Source organism: Gracilinanus agilis, chromosome 2, assembly GCF_016433145.1.
Source record: "Gracilinanus agilis isolate LMUSP501 chromosome 2, AgileGrace, whole genome shotgun sequence".
Classification (NCBI taxonomy): domain Eukaryota; kingdom Metazoa; phylum Chordata; class Mammalia; order Didelphimorphia; family Didelphidae; genus Gracilinanus; species Gracilinanus agilis.
In genome coordinates, this window is record NC_058131.1 from 58,555,067 (window position 1) to 58,574,767 (window position 19,701).

General features: G+C 43.0%; 1 protein-coding gene across 1 annotated transcript in view; it reads right to left on the minus strand.

The window, feature by feature from the left end:
• Positions 1 to 6,814, minus strand: part of KIAA0513 (KIAA0513 ortholog) — a 29,730-nt gene extending 22,916 nt beyond the window's left edge. Inside the window, exons 1-4 of the mRNA XM_044659401.1 lie at positions 6,471 to 6,814; positions 6,082 to 6,181; positions 5,541 to 5,614; positions 3,015 to 3,097 (exon numbers count right to left, since the gene is read on the minus strand). Of these exons, the coding sequence (XP_044515336.1) occupies positions 3,015 to 3,097; positions 5,541 to 5,614; positions 6,082 to 6,181; positions 6,471 to 6,799 (586 nt within the window). The 5' untranslated portion in view covers positions 6,800 to 6,814. The remainder of the gene's footprint in view (positions 1 to 3,014; positions 3,098 to 5,540; positions 5,615 to 6,081; positions 6,182 to 6,470) is intronic.
• Positions 6,815 to 19,701: the final 12,887 nt, after the last annotated feature.

Genomic DNA, 19,701 nt, shown 5'->3' on the forward strand with positions numbered 1-19,701 from the left:
AAGGAAGGAAGGAAGGAAGGAAGGAAGGAAAGGAGGGAGGGAGGAAAAAAGGCAGGCAGGGAGGGAGGAAGACAACTTTAAAAAAAAAAAAACTCACAGGTTCAAATCTGGCTTCAGACATTTCCTAGATGTGTGACCCTGGCCAGTCCTTCAATCCCCATTGCTTAGCCCTTACTGCTCTTCTGCCTTAGAACCAATACTCAACATTTATTCTAAGATAGAAGGTAAGGATTTGAAAAAAACAAATGGACCATAGGTCCTTGCTTTAGTCAATAGGATTCATAAATAAAAGAGAAGGGAGGAAGAACAGAAAAACCATTCAATTTTCTTTCATTTTACAAACGTCTTCATAAGACTGTAGCTTTGCAGATTGGCTAAAATGATAGCAGGGGAGAGTAATGAATGTTGGAGGGGATGTGGCAAAATTGGAACATTAATGCCCTGCTGGTGGAGTTGTGAATTGATCCAACCATTATGGATGGCAATTTGGAACTATAGCTAAAGAGTGCTAAAAGACTGTCTGCCCTTCAATCCAGCCATGCCATTGCTGGGTTTGTATCCCAAAGAGATCATAGGGAAAAAGACTTGTAGAAAAATATTTATAGCTGCACTCTTTGTGGTGGCAAAAAACTGGAAAACAAGGATATACCCTTCAATTGGGGAATAGCTGAACAAATTGTGGTATATGCTGGTGATGGAATCCTTTTGTGCTCAAAGGAATAATAAACTGGAGAAATTCCATGTGAACCGGAACAACCTCCAGGAATTGATGTAGAGTGAAAGGAGCAGAACCAGGAGAATGTTATACACAGAGACTGATATACTGTGGTATAATCGAATGTAATGGACTTCTGTACTAGCAACAATGCAATGACCCAGGACAATTCTGAGGGATTTATGGAAAAGAACGCTACCCACATTCAGAGGAAGAACTACAGGAGTGGAAACACAGAAGAAAAACAACCACTTGAACACATGGGTTGATGCGGACATGATTTGGATGTAGACTCTTAATGACCACCCTAGAACAATTATCAATAATATGGAAATAGGTCTTGATCGATGACATAGGAAGAAACCAGTGGAAATGCATGTTGGCTACTGGGGGATGGGGGGAGAGAGAGCAAGAACATGAATCATGTAACCATGGAAAAAATTTTTCTAAAAAATTAAAATGAAAAATGAAAAAAAATCTAAAAAAAAAAAGATTGTAGCTTTGGATAGCAGGAAGATTCCTTCCCAAATCTTGCAGGCTACAGAAGAATCAGGGAAAATGAGAACAAAGGGGTTTTAAAGATGGAGAGTCTAGTCCAGCCTCTTCATTTTACAGCTGAGGCCTAAAAAGGGAGAGGGATTTGCTCAAGATTGCCAAGCTAGTAAGTGACAGAGATGGGACATAATTCTAGGCACCAGGTAATACTGAATAGGGAGACCTGTGCAGTATATAAAACACGGGTATAGAATTAGAATAATGGGCTTCTTGAGAACTTTAGGCCTTAGAGAACCATAAGATTGGGAGGTAGAAGGAATTATAAAGATTATTATTCGAGTACAAGCCCCATCATTCTACTGTGTTCTATGACCACAGAAAAAGAACCTCCCATTCCATGGGACGGTCCAAGATAACTCATGATACCCATGGATTGGCCTTAGGCTCCACCTGTTAGAATATGCCAGGAATAAACAGACTAGAAAATCACATTCCTGGCAAAGGGGAGATCATTTTCACTACTTAGCAAGGGGGTCCTCTGTTTCCACACCCTATAGTGTATGGGACTCATCATCTCCTCCTTCTTCATTGCCCTTCCAGAAGCTAATCTTAACTCTACCTCCAAAATCCTTCTGTTCTCGCTCTCCTTGACTCTTCTGTAGCCCGAAATATTTGGGGAAGAGTTTTCCTACTATCCAAATCTTATGGAAACATTTGTAAAATGAAAGAAAATTGGATGGTTTTTCTGTTTTTCCTTCCCTCCCTCTTTCATTTGCAGATCATTCTGGGTAAAGCAAGGAGCCTTTTAAAAAGATGGGCCAAAGAGATATAACTCGCCCATTGGTTACCTTTTCAACCCTGAAATATCTCATCGGGTATCCATTAATTTATCTCACATAGGAGCTCCAAGATGCATTTCCCTTCCCTAGGCAACCATCTTTTCCCAACATCCCCTAGGGAGGTCAATGATAACCCAAAAGCTCATGTATATTGGATAATATTCATGGTAATCTCCTTTATGACACCAAGTGGTCAGATACAAAGCAGATGCCACTCTCAGTTGGGGTACGGTTGGACAAATCATCTTTTATGAATGTTGTGAAATATTATTTTAAAGGACAAGTATGAGGAATCTAGACTAATGTGGGAAAACCTATTAAAATGATGCAAAGCAAAGAAAGTTGAATCAAAGGAACAATATACACAATAATTATAATAATGTAAATGAAAACAGTTGTAAAATGTTGCTGATTCAGAGTAATTGCAGGGGCCAAGCTTGAGCTCAAAAATTCGTCCTTTCAGAAGAGGGGGGAAGACTAAAGGTGACACATTTAATATCAGATATAATTAGAGGCCTGATTTGGCTTCAATTAGATTTTTTTTTAATTAGGGAGTCATTTAACATTCTAGTAGTTCCCTGGTGGGCAGCTAGGCAGCACAGTGGATAGAGCACCAGGCCTGGAATCAGGAAGACCTGGATTCAAATCTGACCTCAAATAATTCCTAGCTATGTGACCCTGGGCAAGTCACTTAACCCCAACCATTTATCCCTTGCTGCTCTTCTGTCTTAAAACTGATTCTCAGACAGAAGGTAAATATTTTAAAAGAAAGAAGAAAAAAAAGACTATAAGCTCCCTGTGGGCAGGAATTGTTATGGTCAGTTCCTTGCACAGAATACTTGCTTCATGTTGGCAGAACTGTGGAGGGAAAACTGCCGTGTACATGTGCTGAAATCATTGTTCATCCTCAAATTGACACGGCTTAGAAAGGCTGAAAATTGTTGGAATTCCAGAGAAAATAAAACCTAGTGATTTACCAATGTGGTAGTAGGTGAAACACATGGTCATTAGATTCTTCGCTGGTCCAAAGTCATCCATCTGGTGACACCTAAAAGGAGAAGAAGGGAGAGAGGTGAGTGAATTCCCAGGCTACTTTATCTTCTACTCTATCTTGAGCAGGGAAGCCTGTAGCCACTCTCTGAACATGCTCTGGTTAATGCCATGTGAGATTCTCTTAGAAAACAGGTTCAGAAAAAGGTCTCTTTGCCACAAGTAGGCAACTGGTTCAAGGTTTTACATAAACAAGATTCAGGTCTCCATCTTTCCCAGGCCAGAGGTCCCTCTCCAGCATACTTTTATATTATCATAGGGATGGAAGGAGTCTCAGATCTAGTCCAACTTTCTCATATTAGGAATGCAGGGAACTATAGAGAGAATGACTTGCCCAAGGTATTGGGCAACAGAAGCAGAATCTGAACTTAAGAGAGGCAGCCTGAGATAGTGGATAGGACACTAAACTTGAAATCAAAGAGACCCAAGTTCAAATTCCACCTCCAATTCTTGCTACAAGATCCTAGGTGGGTCATTTAACTCCTCTGCCTCAGTTTCCTCATCTATAAAATAAAGAAGTTAGTCTTGATGCCCTCTAAGGTCCCTTGTGGCACCTAGGTGTGGTAGAGAGAGCACTCAGAAAGATTCATCTTCCCTTTCAAATTCAAATCCAGCCTCAGACAGCTGGGTAATCCTGGGCAAGTCACTTAACCTTGTTTGCTTCTGTTTCTTCATCTGTCAAATGAGTTGGAGAAGGGAATGATAAACCATTCCAGTATCTCCACCAAGAAAATCCCAGATGGGGTCCACAAAGAGTGGGGCACAACTAAAGCCATTCAACAACCACCACAAGACCCCATCGCAGATCTAAATCTATGGCTTCATGATCCTTTGACTTCCAAGTCGAAGAGGGTTGGAAGGGGTGTCAGAGGTTCAGGGCAATAGTCTCATTTCACCAGTGAAGAAGGTGAAGCCCCAAAAGGGGGAGCACTTGTTCAAGGTGACACAGTTAACTAATTGCAGAGAAAGGACTCGAACCCGAGTCTCTGCATTTTCAGGCTTCCCCATTCCAAGGCTCCCAAGCCATTAGACAAAAGCCTGCTGGGGTGAAAGACTCTGGCAGAGACTAATTGATACTGGTAAAGAAAGATTTGTGCTGTCTGAGGTCACCAAATAACACTCCTAAAGCATCCATTTGCTAAAAGGCTGGGCGGTTACCTAGGACAAAGCCCTTCACAACAGGAAATTGAGACAAATTCTAGGTCTTTGGCAGGGAAGAATGCAGCACACCTGCATGTAATCACTACTTAGCCGGAGTGCTTATCATGGAAGAATTTACTCACAGCCCAGCTGTTCCTACCCTCCATCTCCACCATCAAGGAAAGATTTCTCATTCTGCTGCAGAGAAATGCTGACCTTGGCCTTTCTGCTCAGGTGAGGCCAGATTTTTCAGAGCAACTGAACTGCCAGGAGGCAGTTCACGATGGGCTGTTTCATTAGACCTCCAAAAAGCGAGCTAAAGTAGAGCTACTAGAAGAATTAAGGTAATCTGTGGCTAGCAAAAAACATCACACACACACACACACACACACACACACACACACACACACACACACACACACACACACACACACACACACACACCGCCACTGAAATTGTGAAAGCTTCCGGACTTAAGACAGGACTTCCAATTGAGGACAATTTGTGAAATAGTGAGAAAGAAAAGTTCTCTGCTAGAGTTCCTGATTTTCTCCCATATTTACAATTCTTTCTGAGAAATTTATTATGGGGCATGAACAGAGAATAGCAGTATTTGTAGTACCATATGGGTATTGCTTTTTAATACCAGATGTCCCAAAAGTTTTAAGTGCAGTTTTAAGTCTTCAAGGCTTTTTTTTTTAGAAAAGGGAAGAAAGAGAGAAAGGAAGGAAAGAAGGAAGGCAGAAAGAAAGAGAGAAAGAAAGAAGAAAAAGGAAGGAAGAAGAAAAGGGAAAGAAGGAAGGAGAGGGAAAGAAAGAGAAGAAAAGGAAGGAAAGAAAATCAGAGGAGGGAAGAAAAGAAAGAAAGAAGAAGGAAGGAAGGGAAGGAAGAAAGAAACAAAGGAAGGAAAGAAATGTGTGCGAAAGGAGAGAGAGAGAGAGAGAGAGAGAGAGAGAGAGAGAGAGAGAGAGAATGAACCAAGACTTTGGGGATACCCTGTACATATATTAGAAAGTTCTCCTTTTCTCCTCTGGTATAAGCTAGCACTCCTGTGTTTGCAGATAAGCCCCTAATAGTGGCAATAACCCAGCTACTTAGGTGAAAGGGCCAGAGCTAGCATCTGTCTCCAGATTCCCTGTGAGGCTCCTTCCACTTCCCCTCCAGTGTGTGCCAAACAAGAAGCAGCTCCCTGCAGCCTGCCCCACCTGAGTCTTCATGTAACAAGAGCAGAGAGTGTAGCAAGGAAAAGGGTTCTGGATCAGCTTCCAAGGATGGAGCCTTAGAGTAGCTGCCCAACTTACTCAAACAGCACCACGGCAAAGGACTGCACCAGACGGTAGAAAGTCGGCTCAGAGACACATTTGGAATTGCAGCGCTGTCCGGGAAAAAGGCCAAAGAGAGGCAGAGATCAGTCTCCTCATTATAACCAGAGGGCCAGGCTGCTGAGCAGCTTGACTTAGAAGATCATTGTAAGAGGATCTCATGTCATGGGGATGAGCCATCATGCTAAGCACCTAACGATCCCAGCAGCCTCCTTCAAGATTTTACCTGTTCCCTGGGCAGCTGGGTGGCCCAAGGGATGGAGAGCCAGGCCTAGGAGTGGGAGGTCCTGGGTTCAAATCTGACCTAAGACAGGTCCTAGCTTCGTGCCCCTGAGCAAGTCACTTCACCCCCATTGCCTAGCCCTTACCGCTCTTCTGCCTTGGAACCAATACACAGTATTAATTCTAAAATGGAAGGCAAGGGTTTAAAAACAAACAAACAAACAAACAAAAACAAGAACAAAAAAAACAAGGTTCTACCTGTTCCCCTTCATCTCTTTCCCTTCTCTTTCCTCCTTACCTGTGCACTCACATATCGGGCAAACCACTCTCGACCTTTCCCATTTTCACTGCTACAGAACTCTCCAAACTTGGCTTTCTCTTCTTGGTCCAAGTCTTCTCTGAAAGAGGAAAAGGCAGATGAGAGATTGGCTCTCTAATCCTCCCTGCAAGAGAGAGGATCCCACAAACCCTGGATGCCAGGCTGCCAAGCTACATAGCAATTTCATCACGTAATCTTACCCCAAAGAACAAAAGCTTTCTTCCTCAGTTTCCAAACAAAGGGGCAGAGATATGAAGTGACTTACTCAAGGCCCTGGAATGAGTTAGTTGTAGCACAGGACTCGACGCCAGAATTATGGCCCTTAATCCACAATACTACACTGTCCCATAATATATTTATCTTCTTACCCTCCAGAAAAGATCTTCTCAACATAGTTCCGCATAAATTCCCGGAGCCCCAGAGCCTCCTCATCCTTGGCTGACTCTGTACTCTGGTTGGAAGAGAAGGACTCATTGGACGAGGAGCGGTGATAATGGTCCCAGGTCGGGTGGGTTGGGGATTCTCCCATATCATTCTCACTATCTGCAGACTCGGTAGTGTCACTCTCTGATGCTCCATCACCCAGGGAACTGCTTCCATCTCTAGGTTTTGAAGGGGGTGATTCAGGGGGTGCCAGGGTGGACGGCTCGCTGTCAAAGTCAATCAGAGATGCTACAGCAACATCAGGGGTTTCCATGGCTCAGACAGGATACTGAGATGATAATCAGAGAGGAGTTGAATTTGTCAGGGGGAAGGAGGCAATCACCATCAATAGAGCAGTTAAGGGTAGGAGAATCCCTGGGATGTGCTGGCTATAAAGCACAGAACCCACAGGGCATCTTCATTGTGCCTTAAGACATCTGGAAGAAGAAAACACAAACATACAAATCACCATCTCCATCACTACCACTCAATCTTTGTTGGACAGAAACTCATCAAACAAAATTCCAAGTTAAAAATTCATTGGGGGTGGGAGGGTAAATGGAAAGGGGGCAGCTAGGTAGCTCAGTGGATCAAGAGTCAAGCCTAGTGATTGGAGGTCCTTGGTTCAAATCTAACCTCAGACATTTCCTACCTAGGTGACCCTGGGCAAGTCACTTAACCCCCATTGCCTAGCCCTTACCACTCTTCTGCCTTGGAACCAATGCAGTGTTGATTCTAAGACAAAAGGTAAGGGTTTAAAAAGAAATTCACTAAGAAAGCAATTCCAGACAGGCAGAACCTGAAGGTGTTAACCATGAACCTTTACAGTATAATATGGAATAACTGTGACATTTAAAATCGTAATGATGTACAGTATGATTGTTAGGAATCCCAGCTAAGCGTGGCCACAGAGGCCACCATGATTTACAATCCAGAACTCCTGGAAACCTTGATGAGATTATTTGAATGCCCAACCAACTGAAGGAACCCTAAAGACATCCTCCCTTGAACAATTGGTGCTATTCCCATCTCTTGCTTGGTTATCCCACCCCTTTGCAAGAACTGAAAATGAATTTCTAATCCCTTCTCCTGCTTGGACATTCTGCCTTCACTTTTTTTAAACCCTTGTCTTCCATCTTAGAATCACTACTGTGTGTTGGTTCCATGGCAGAAGAGTAGCAAGGGCTAGGCAATGAGACTTTCCCAGGGTCACACAGCTAGGAAGTATCTGAGGCCAGATTTAATCCCAGGATCTCCCATCTCTAGACCTGGCATTCAATCCACTGAGCTACCCAGCTGCACCCCCAACCAAACCTGTAAAAAGAAAATCCATCTACGTTTGTTGCCTCCCCAAGGTTACCACTGAATGCTTAACTGGTGATTCCAACAGCCTTTTTTCATTTATCTTCTAGCATAAACTCTCTGAAGTCTATGACACTGTTGATGAATCCCTCCTTCTGGACACTCTCATCTAGATTTGCAGAATGCTGCTCTCTCCTAATTTTCCTGTCTAGTTTCTGGAAATCTCCTTTGCTGGATCAGCATCAACATCTTACCCACTAACCCACCCACTAGTGGCAGTTAGGTGGCCCAGTGGTTGGAGTGTTGGCCTGGAAATGGGTATGCCCTGGTTCATATCCAGCCTCACACGCTCATTACCTGACCTTGGGCAAGTCGCTTCGTCTCTGTTTACCTCAGTTTCCTCAGCAGTAAAATGGGAAGAATAATAGCACCCATTTCCCAGGGTTATTGTGAGGATTAAATGAGATAAGTATTTTTAAAGTGCTTCGCACAAGGCATGGCACATAGCAATCTTTATGTAAACGATAGCTATCATATCTCTATGCACATAACTACCATGTGTACCTATCCAACACTAATCTCTCCTAAACTTTATTCTCAAACCATCCCCACCCATCATTCAACCAATAAGCCTTTTTCTAGCTTACTATGTATGTTCCAGAGATACAAAAAAGACACCAAATCTCAATTGGGCATGTTCAACTGGATGGTAGGCACCTCAGATTCAAATATATTCATTCCCCCCCCCAAAAAAAACTCACCCCTTTTCCTAACTTCCTTATTTCTGTTGAGCATACCATCCTTCCTGTTTATAACCTCAAAATGATCATTTGACCTTTCCACCCATATCCAGTCCCTTGCTAGGTCCTATGCATTCTCTGTGCAATATCTCACACCTCTATCCCCCTCTCTCCACTCACACGAGCATCACCCTTCAAACCTCCTCACTGATCTTGCCTCAAGTCTCTCCTCCCCATTGCCAAACTGATGTTCCCACAGTTCAGAGATCACATGCCACTTCTTGCTTAAGAAGTTTGAGTAGCTCCCTATTGTCGATAAGAGAAAATACAAACACCTCTGCTTATCAAGGGCTATGCCATTATATCTCCAACCTATCTTTCTAGATGTGACCTCCCCCCTCCCCTTATTTTTGTTGTTGTTGTTGAGTCATTTTCAGTCAGGTCTGACTCTTTGTGACACTAATTGGGATTTTCTCAGCAGAGATACAGGAGAGGCTTGCCTTTTCCTTCTCCAACCCATTTGACAGATGAGGAAACAGAGGCAAACAGGGTGAAGTGCCTTGCCCAGGGTCTTACAGCTAGGAAGTATCTGTGTAAAGATTTGAATTCAGGAAAATAAGTTTTCATGACTCCGGGCCCAGCGCTATGTATATATACTATGTATATATTGTTGTTCATCTGTTGTTCTTTTTCACTTGATTTCCATCCTTTGCCTTCGTGTTTTGGCACAGATTTCTCCCAGGCCTGGAATGTTCTCCTTCTTCACCATCACTTCTTAGATCTAACCTTCCTTCCCTTCAAAACTCAGCTTAAGTATCACATCCTACAGGAGGCCACTCCTGAGTCCCCAGTACAGATGGGGGAGGTCGTTTCTGATCAATTTAATGATCTTATAGCATGAGCCTTGGTCTCAGGTCAGGGTAGGGCCGTTCTCCATGGAGAATTTGTCCACTAGAGTCTTGGCAAGTCACGCCTACAACTCTTCCCTGGTTGTGACAAGAGCTGCTGACAGAATGATCAGCTTGCCTTTTACTCAACAAATTGGACAATAAACACTTCTCTAGTACGGGGTCATAAAAGCAGGACAGAGTATTCTCACCCTTTCCCCCATTTTGGCCTCTTCCCTTCTGTCTTTCTTCCAGAGTGAATCAGAGGGTAGTGGGGAGGAGGAGGAGGAGGAGGAGGAGAAAGAGGGAGTCTTCTCTCGCCATTCCCATCAGTTAATAGTGCTTTGGGGCAGATGTTTATGACAAAGGTTAGTGTGTGCTTACGTGGTACATGATTGATCCTTAATAAATGTTTTTAAATTGATTGGCTGATAAAATATTCAAGGAAAGTTTCCAAAATTGGACTTTCCCAGCCTATATGACTTTAGCAGCCAGGGCAACGATGGAAATGACTACAGGAGTGGATATGAGTTTGCCTGCCATGTTATCTGAGAGTAGGAGTTCATAGATAATGTTCCTCAATACCAACCTTCTATGGGGAAAAGAAGAGGGCTTGGATCTGTGATCTCATTGGCAGAAAAAAACCAAACCCAGGGTGAAGAAACTCCCTCTGGCAATGCAAGTTTCCACCTTCTCCTAAAATCACACTTTAAGAGAACTGTAGAGATAACTAAAAGAGCTTAAAGATCTTACCTATAAAGCCAGTATGTTTCAAAGGCTAGACTTGAATTCACATCTCTCTGGCTTTCCATTCACTATGCTATGCTACCAGGAGAACTTTAAAAAAAAAAATCCCTAGTCAGGATGATCTCAGGGCTGAGTCTTCTAGCTAAAGAACAGAGATTTCTTGGATAACATCAGCATTAGAGACTACCTTGAAAAATAGCCCCATACTTGAGAGTTTGGAGATAGAGACTTTAGGGAAGGGGAAAAATGTCTTCCCTGGGTTTTTTCTAAGAAAAAGAAGAGGATTTTCCATATGGTCTCTGAAGCTAGAGGGAAAGATAAAGAGTTAAAGCCTTGTAACCAAGGGGAGGAGCTGCAAGAAATTAAGACCTTGCTCATCTTCTTCCCATCTCCCCAGCCCCTTGACAGTGAGTTATTTAGACAGTATATATCTAATAGGAAGGGTATTGCTTGTTTAATAGCACTAAAGGGCATTTGCCTCATAAGGAAAGTCTAATCCACAATATGATGCGATAAATCTTTCAGAGGACTGTGAAAGACCTTGTAGGAGAACTAGTAATTCACTTGAATATCAGTATATTTCCCAAACAGCAAAGCTGAGTTCAGATTCCTTCTAAGGGAAGTTTATGGGCTAGCAGGAATGTTTTATTATTTTTTTTTCTATCAGTATATGGGTGTTTGTGAATCCTTTGTGCAATTTATGTGGGCTGTCCTCTACCTGATAAGTGTTTGTTACCTTGAATGCTTATGTTGGAGCTGGGAACCACATTTATGATAATTTAGCCACAAGCAACACCAAAGCTAGGTTTGGAGACTTTTCTAGGGCAAACTACAAAGAAGGGGAACCTATTCTAAAAGAGAAAATGGCTTTCTTAAGTCAGCTACCCAATATTGAACCCAGTCTTAATCTTGGAAGAACCCTTCCCAGTTTTTAGGACCCTCTTCCCTCCAACTGCTTTGGATTTAACTTGGTATATTATCTAATATGAACGTATCTCTCCATGCTATCTCCCCTCACCCCCAATAGAATGGAATAAATTCCTCAATGGCAAAAATTTTATTTTTGTCTTTGACATAAAGTAGATTCCCCCCAAAACTGATAGTAATCCAACCTTTAGAGCATAACTCTAATTATTTCCCATGTCTGGCCCTCATTTTTCCTTCCTTCCTTCTTTCTTTATTTTTTTAAAGCCCTTCCCTTACCTTCCATCTTAGAATCAATACTATCTATTGGCTCTAAGGCAAAAGAGCAGAAAAGTCTAGGCAATTGGGGTTAAGTATTTTGCCCAGGGTCATACATCTAGAAAATGTCTGAAGCCAAATTTGAACCCAGGTTCTCCCAACTTCGGGCCTGGCACTCTACTACCCACTGTGTCACCTAGCTGCCCCCACCCCTTTTTTGCCCTTATTTTTCTTTGGAAAATTCACAAAAATCCCAGAGCCAGCCAATCTTTTCTTGGTTGTATTTATTAAAGTCTCTTCTTAGGCCCTGGCAATTGTGACCATGGGCAAGTGAACCCCTCTTCTCTGAGTTTCAATTATCCCCTCTATAAAACAAAGGGGCTAAAACCTGGTGGTCTCCAAGGTCCCTTTCCAGCCTTGCCATCTGACAAACTAGGGTCCCTTTCTAGATCATATTCTGTTATTTTACCAGCTAGTTTGAACATACAAACCCTCCTCTTGCCCCATCCCTTCCCAGTGGGCAGGAGGGATTGGATCATAGTTCTATGTAATAATTCTATTGCTATAGTCCTCCTGTAACAATGTCCTCCCGGCCCCATTTCCCGGTATTGTCCTCTCCTCTTTCCTCACCCATGCGCTTACTGCATGGCTTCCTAAATTGTGTTGTCCTGGATGGGAAACATTGCACACCAGATTGCCTGGTTCACGACTGCTCAGCCACATCCCCAAGGAGGTTTGTTCATCGGAAACCAATCTGCCGTAACTCTGATTTTCTTACCACTACAGAGCAGCCAGAGTCCCACCTCTTCCTGCCACGGCTGGCTGTGCCCTGGAGAATCAGACCAGGTCACGGCCATCACCTTGGGAAGGATCCCCAGTCCTCCTCCACATTGACTTGGCCCCAGCCTCCAGCCACAAGCCACCCAGTACTGAATGATAACCCACTCTGTTCTTCCGTGTTTCCAAGGACGAAAGAGCTCGTCTTCCAAAGGAACAAAGGATTTGTGTATGCTAAGCTGTTCATGTACATAACTTCCATTTATATTGTGCTTTACAAAGTGTTCTTGGATGTTCCCAGAGGATGGATGAGGAAACAGACTCCCCACCTCCTGCTGGAGAGATCCTGGGCTCCAAGTGCAGAAAGAGACATTTTGGGGCAGAGCCACCACGTGGACTCGGCTTCTTGGCACTGCTTGTTTGCTATGTTGTTGTTCAGTCGCGCTGACTGCTTGAGCTTCTCCCTTCTCTAGCCAGAGGCTCAGCTCTGAGATCATCCTGCTTAGGATTTATTTTTTTTTTTTACATGGCAGCTTAGGATGACAAATAGAAAGCCAGCAAGAAATGGATTCGCATTCAGCCTCTGAAACATACTGGCTTTGTAGCCCTAGACAAGACACCTAAGCTCTTAGTATTTTTTGCAACCCTCTAAAATGATAACTTTCAGAGGTGACAACTTGCACTGCCAGAAGGAGATTTCTTACCCTGGTGTTTTTTTTTTCCCTACCAATGAGATCACAGATCTAGGTCTTCTACTTTTTCTCCATTTTATAATCAAGGAAACTGAGGCAAAGTAAGTAACATCTAAGCATTTGAATTCAGGAAAATAAATAAAAATAAAATATAAAAATAAAAAATAAAAAAATTCTGACTCCAGGCTTGGCACTTTATCCACTGTGCCACCTAGTTACCTTTATTTGCTGTAATTAATAATAATAATAGAATAGAATATTGAAATTTAGAGATTTACAGAGGACTTTACAAATATTATCTTATTTTAACAGCCGAGGAAGGTGGGTGATATTATTAGCCCCATTTTACAGGTAGAGAAACTGAGGCAAACAGAATTTAAGAGATCTACCCAGCGTCACACAGCCAGTAAGTTGTTTTTAACCCTTATCTTTCATCTTAGAATTAATACTGCGTATTGGTTCTAAGGCAGAAGAGCAGTAAGGGCTATAATGAATGGGTCAAAGGCCTTAAGCTGGTAATGAAACTAGAAGGAAACATGGCAAAGTTAATAATCCTATATTACAGGGCTAGGCAATCGGGGGTTAAGTGACTTGCCCAGGGTCACACAGCTTGGAAGTATCTAAGGCCATTTTTGAATGCAGGGCCTTCCTTTTCTAACTTAAACCCCTTTGCCTAGCCCTTACCACTCATCTGCCTTGGAACCAATATGTAGTATGGATTCTAAAACAGAAGGTAAGGGTTTTAATAAAAAGAAGAAAAAAAAAGAAATATGCATTGCAACTCTATTTGGAACATTCCCCCAAACTGGAAATAAATGATGTGCTCAGTGATAGAGGAATGTCTAACAAAATGGTGGTACATGAATCTAATGGGATATTAATTATTGGACTGTAAGGAACAACAAAGAAGAAGACTACAAAGAAATACAGGAAATGTTCAAAGACATGAAAGATGCTGGGGAAAAAGGAGAAACAAAACAATCTCCAAATTGGCTTCATTTACGTAAATAAAGATAACATCAAATTGCAGCAAAACTAAATACAGTGGACAATACTGATGGGTCCATGTCAAAGGTGAGGCCCATGGTCTTTGTTTCTTTCATCAATAGGAACATGACGGAAGGGGATTGTGACATGACCAATCATTGGATCCAGGTTTGTTTATTTCATTTGAGTATTTTGTTTGCTTGTACAATGATTGGCTTTGTTTGGGAAAATACTTAAAAGCAAATAGATCTCATCTGCATGTGAGAAGTCATATGAAAGACAGCAAGGGCATGTGTGACCACAAAAGGAAACGAGTCAGTCCTATAATGGGAATGAGAAATATAAGATGGGCAATCCAAGGGCTACAGAACATTAAAAAAAAAAAAAGACATAGAAAAGGGGCAGTGGATAGAGAGCCACACCTGGAGATGGGAGGTCCTGAGTTCATATCTGGCCTCAGACACTTGCTAGCTGTGTGACTCTGGGCAAGTCACTTAACCTCCACTGCCACCTTGGAACTAATACTTAATGTCAATTCTAAGGCACAAGATAAAGATTGGGGAGGGGGGGGAGGATGGTGTAGAAGGAAGCTTTCAGTCCTTTAGGTGGAACCTCTTTAGAGGATATAGAAAAGAATTGAGAAACTCAGAAGGAACTGAATTACCAAGCATGAGAAGGCAGAGGTGGGGTTTAAAGTAAAAGAAGTCACATCAATGAGACTCTGAGTTCAGTTCATTTAACCTCAGTGGTTTCACTCCAGTTCTCTTATCTAAAAAGACTCACTATTGAGCCTCCTTCTCTGATGGCTAAAGTATCCCTCCCAACTTTGTGCCACTGGCAAATATACGAGAGGATGGGGCTTTGAGTCCAAAACACTGGAGGTCTGACCCATGTTCCTTACGTGCTATATGACCCGAGACAAGTCACCCCCTTTCTCTGGTATGAGAAGTGAAAAGACTTTCTCGGGGTCCTCAATATGTAAGAAAATGAGGTTAGGTTTTTTAACTCTAAGGACTCTTTCCAGCTCTAAGGTCCCTCCCAGATCTGACAGTCTCTGTTCTAAGGTCCCCCTCAGCTCTACCACCCTATATTCCAAAGCCTCTTTGCAGTTCTGACATCCTAGAGGTGATGAGGCATCCCATCATCTAGGCATCCATCAGGACAGTGTTATACAGATCAGTGGTGTCAAAGAGAAACTCTCACTAAACTCTACACAAAGAACCGTGCTAGCTGGATAGTGACTTGGGAAAAAAGCACATATCAACATCTTCTATATTCTGTTGCATTTTCATCTGTTTCCATCTTCTTTGCCCTTTGATTCTGCAGCACTTGGGCGGTCCATCTTCTATCGCTCACTCTCATTATATAACTGGCTCATCTCCACTTCTGGTCACACGTGGCTTGGCAGTCTTTTATACAATTTCGCACGGGCAGATGAATCTGATTTTCCAACATTTTCATTATTTTCCTACCCCTATTAAGAAATGGGTTTAAATAGTAAGCAGTCTTTAATAATGAATAAATAATCAGGCAGGGCCATACAAGGAAAGAACGTAGGATTTGGAGTCGGTGGACCTGATCTTCAAACTCTGGCTTTGTTGGTTGTTGTCCTTTGTATCAGAAGAGGACCAAAATGATGTCACTATGCTGAGGTCAATGGATTGTGTGTCTGACTGTGGCCGATCACCCATTACAAGCTCAGAAAGCTGGGCTGGGCACAGGTTGGGCACAAATAGCCCATGAACATTACCACCTGCATGATGTTGGGCAAGTCACTTTCCCTTCTCTTCTCTGGGTCCAAATTTCCCTTTCTACAAAATGGGGAAGTTGTTCTGAAAGCACAGAGACCTCCCTCAGGGAATCTGGGAAGTTAAAACTATGTTCATAATAAATATGAAGATGTTTTCATTTCTAACATGGAAAATACTGATAGATATAAACCACATAAACAAAAATTCTTTACAGGGGGTTCCCAATTTTTTCAGGATGTATAAAGGTGTCCTGAGCCCAAGAAATCTGAGAACAGCTAGCAGAGGTCTCTTTTTTCCTGTTCTCAATCCTCTGAGCCTAGAGTAATGGCACTCCCTGAAAAGAAAGGGGAATCTGGGACCCAGGAAGCTCAGCTCACCCTGTCGGAAAATGATCCATCAGGGACTGGAGCCAGGAAGGCTAATATGTAAATAACAGAGGTTATAGAAAAACCTCATCAGCCTCCCCATGCCCACTCTGCCCTGCCCCCTACAGCACCCCCCAAATGGTTCTGGTTCCAGCAGTGCCTCCCAATCATGAGGAAAAATTACTTCCACATCTCTCCTCCTGCATGCCACAAATAATTAGCATCAGCAGTGAAGCTGGCTGCTCCCGCGGCGCCCATAGGCATCTGTTAACACACTGATGCTCTCCTCTGTAATTTCTCTCTGTCCCCTTCCAAACCTCTCTCCCTCCCACTTCCCCAATCCGGTCACAAGTGAAACCTCCCCATTAGCAGCCCTGCCTGTGGGGTCCAGGTTGGGATGGGCATTTGCCTAATGATGCTGCTGGATCCTGGTCCTCACCCAGCCACTGCAGCAACCTTTCCGTTAGAGGCCATTAAAAGCTCTAATTAAAAAGCCGCCCCATGTTGTTTCCCAGCTCTTTTGTTTTGAAACCACAACAAGGACTTTCATTCCAGTTTCCATCAGAGGATGACTAGCTCAGCTCAGTAGCTCCTAACAAACGGAGCCTGCTTATTGCTCTCTGCCCGGGCGATAATTGCCTTTGCTTCAGATCCAAGACGCTCGCTCTCTGGCCCTCCTCGTTTGGGGCTGTGAAATGATTGCCATCCGCCCGGCTGGACTAAATTCGTCCCCGTCAAATTCAGAACCCGACAAATTGAGAGGAATTCAGAGGGGACCGAGAGGGTATGGTTTACTAGAGAATTTGGAGAGGCGTCCCTCAGGCTGGCCAGAAAGTCTGCAAAGGCAGCCCTCGTGGGAGATGCTGTCGAGGTTCCGTGACCTCTCGTGGCCAAGGATCCATTCCCTCCCAACGCTGGTGGCCTAAGAGGTCAGGTCCAGGATTCGAGTCAACCACAGAAGAGAACAAAAGAAAGGCCAAATGGGGCCATGAAGAGTCGACGGAAAAAGGACTCAACAGCAACATTTTATTTGATATTTAAGTTCAAGATAACAGAAAATAAATTTGAAGTTTGAAATTTTAAAAAGATGGTACTCAAGCTGAGTTTTAAAGGAAACCAGGAGTTCCAAGAAGTCAATGTGACTGCAAAGAACCATTTGATCCAGGGACAAGAGGACCAGAGGATAAGGGGGGGTCCCAGCTTTGCTTCCCACTACTTCTATGATCTTGGAAGAAGCCCATCCCTTGCCCATACCTTCATGCTCTTATCTCTAAAATGAAAGGATTATCCTGGATGATCTCTAAAGACCCTTCGCGATCTAAATTTCTCTGATGCTCTGAATCTATAAACCCCAAAAAGAGGGTCTCTATTCAACAGCAGGGCAGGCAGCTTCTGCATCCTACCCCCCCCCCCATACGGATTCAAGACAACAGTTCTCAAACACGATAGCCAACTGTCTCCCGTGTTATACTTCTCCCACTCGGGATACACAGAGAAGAGGAACAACTTGATAAAGACAACCAAGTTCTATAGCTTTAATGTCCTCCTGGCTTATCCCCAGAGAAGGATAAGAGAGTTCTGAGCAAAAGAAACCATAGCAATACTGTAATATTGTCTGAATTTCAATCAATAAAACTCATTGATGGCTATTCAATGTCTGGCATTGTTAGAAGTTACAGAAGGGGGGTAGCCAGGTCTAGGCTCCATGGATAGAGAGTCAAGTCTAGAGAGAAGAAGTCCTGGGTTCAAATTTGACCTCATACACTTCCTAGCTCTGTGACCTTAGGCAAGTCACTTAATCCCCTTTGCCTAGCTCTTTTACCACTCTTCTGTCTTGGAACCAATATACAGTATTGATTCTAAAGTGGAAGATACAGGTAAAAAAAAAAAAAAAAAAAAAAAAAAGAAGTTACCAAAGATATGGGTTTTACCATCAGGCAGACACAGGTGAAGCATCTAAACAATTCAAGCTAAGATATAATTAAAGATTCAATTATGCATGAAAGGTTGGGTGGGAAGTTCAGTGAAGGTGAGATCAGGGATTAATGAATGAATTATAGAATGGTGAAAGGAGCTCTGGCCCAGGAGTTGGGAAATCTGAGTTTAACTGGAGGCCCTCCTCTACTTACTAGCTATATGACCTTAGGCAAGACAGCTCTGGACCTCAGTTTCCTCATCTGTAAAATGGGGATAATAATAATCACACTCCCTCCAGGCAAGCCTATAGGATTACCCTCTACCCACTGCTAAAAGTAACAGCTTGGAACCTTGTCCTTTAATTCAAGGACAAGGCCAGGACATCAAGCAGACAAATATCATGGGGGTGGGGGGGGATGCTAGATCTGGGAATCTAGGCTTAATTCCAGGCTCTGACACTCACTACTGGCCTTGGACAAGTCATCTAAAATCCCTAGGTCTCATTTTTCTCCTCTGTAAAATGAGAAGGTGGTATAATAGGTACAAAAGAAAGAATACCGGGCTTGGAGTCAGGAAGCCTGAAATTCAAATCCATCCTCAGACATTTACTAGCTACGTGACTCTGGGCAAGCCACTTCACCCTGTTTGACTCAGTTTCCTCATGTGTCAAATGAGCTGGAGAAGGAAATGGCAAATCCCTCCAGGATCTTTGCCAAGAAAACCCCAAATGGGATCCTGAAGCATCAAACAGAAGTGAAATGACTAAACAATAAAAATGAGAAGGTTTTTGTCAAAAAGTCTCTAAAAACTCCTTCTGTCCTAAACAGATGATTCTGTGCTCCCTGGCTTACTTTCCCTTAAAGTCAACTGCCATAAACTATCTGAAAATGGCCTAATTCACCTAATCATTGTTGATTTTCCTAAATTATATCTCTCCCTACTTTCTTCGTAAACGAAGATTCTTTTCAAATTATATACCAGAGCTCCCAGAACAGAAAATTCCAGATGGGATCTTACAAAATATCTGCTCCACTCTCCTCATTTGGTAGATGAGGAAATTGAGTCCTATAGCGACATAAATTGTAGACAAAACCAGAAAAGCCAAACCCTGCTCTGCTCACAAATGGATGCGGTCGAATTCTTTGAAATCCATCGATTTCTCAGAAGTTGTCCCGATGCCGGATTGAACTACTCAGAAGTCACTTCCCACATAATCATAAGCATCTGGTTATTCATTTCCCATCCCACAGCTGTTCTGTTTATCACAGGGCACTCCTGAGAAAACCATCATGCCCTTTGGTTTAATAGCAACGAGGTAGAATCTGGCGGACGGCTGCTTTTCATTAATTCCCCCAACCCTGCTGTAGAGTAGGAGCTGCTGTTGTTATCATTCGTAAAGAGCAGCTTGAAAAATTACCCAACTGTGCGTGTTTGCTCCAAAGCACAGGACTCCCTTGGGGGCTAGCTGGGCTTATAATCACAAAATCATAGACCTTTTGAACTAGGGGAGACATCAAAAGCCATCTATACGAGGGGTTCTTAAATTTTTTTTATGTCCTGGACCCCTTTGGCAGTCTGGTGAAACCTACAGACCCCTTCTCAGAATCATGCTTTTCAGTACAAAAAAAATTACAAAGGAAAGCAAATGGACTGAAATATAGTTATCAAAAAATATTTTTAATTCATGAACCCCAGAGTAAGAATCCCATATCCTGGGGCTGGTAAGTGGCTCAGTGGAGAGAGAGCCAGCCTGGAGATGGCAAGTCCAATGTTCAAATCGGGTCTCAGACTCTTCCTTAACTGTGTGTGACCCTAGGCAAGTCACTTAA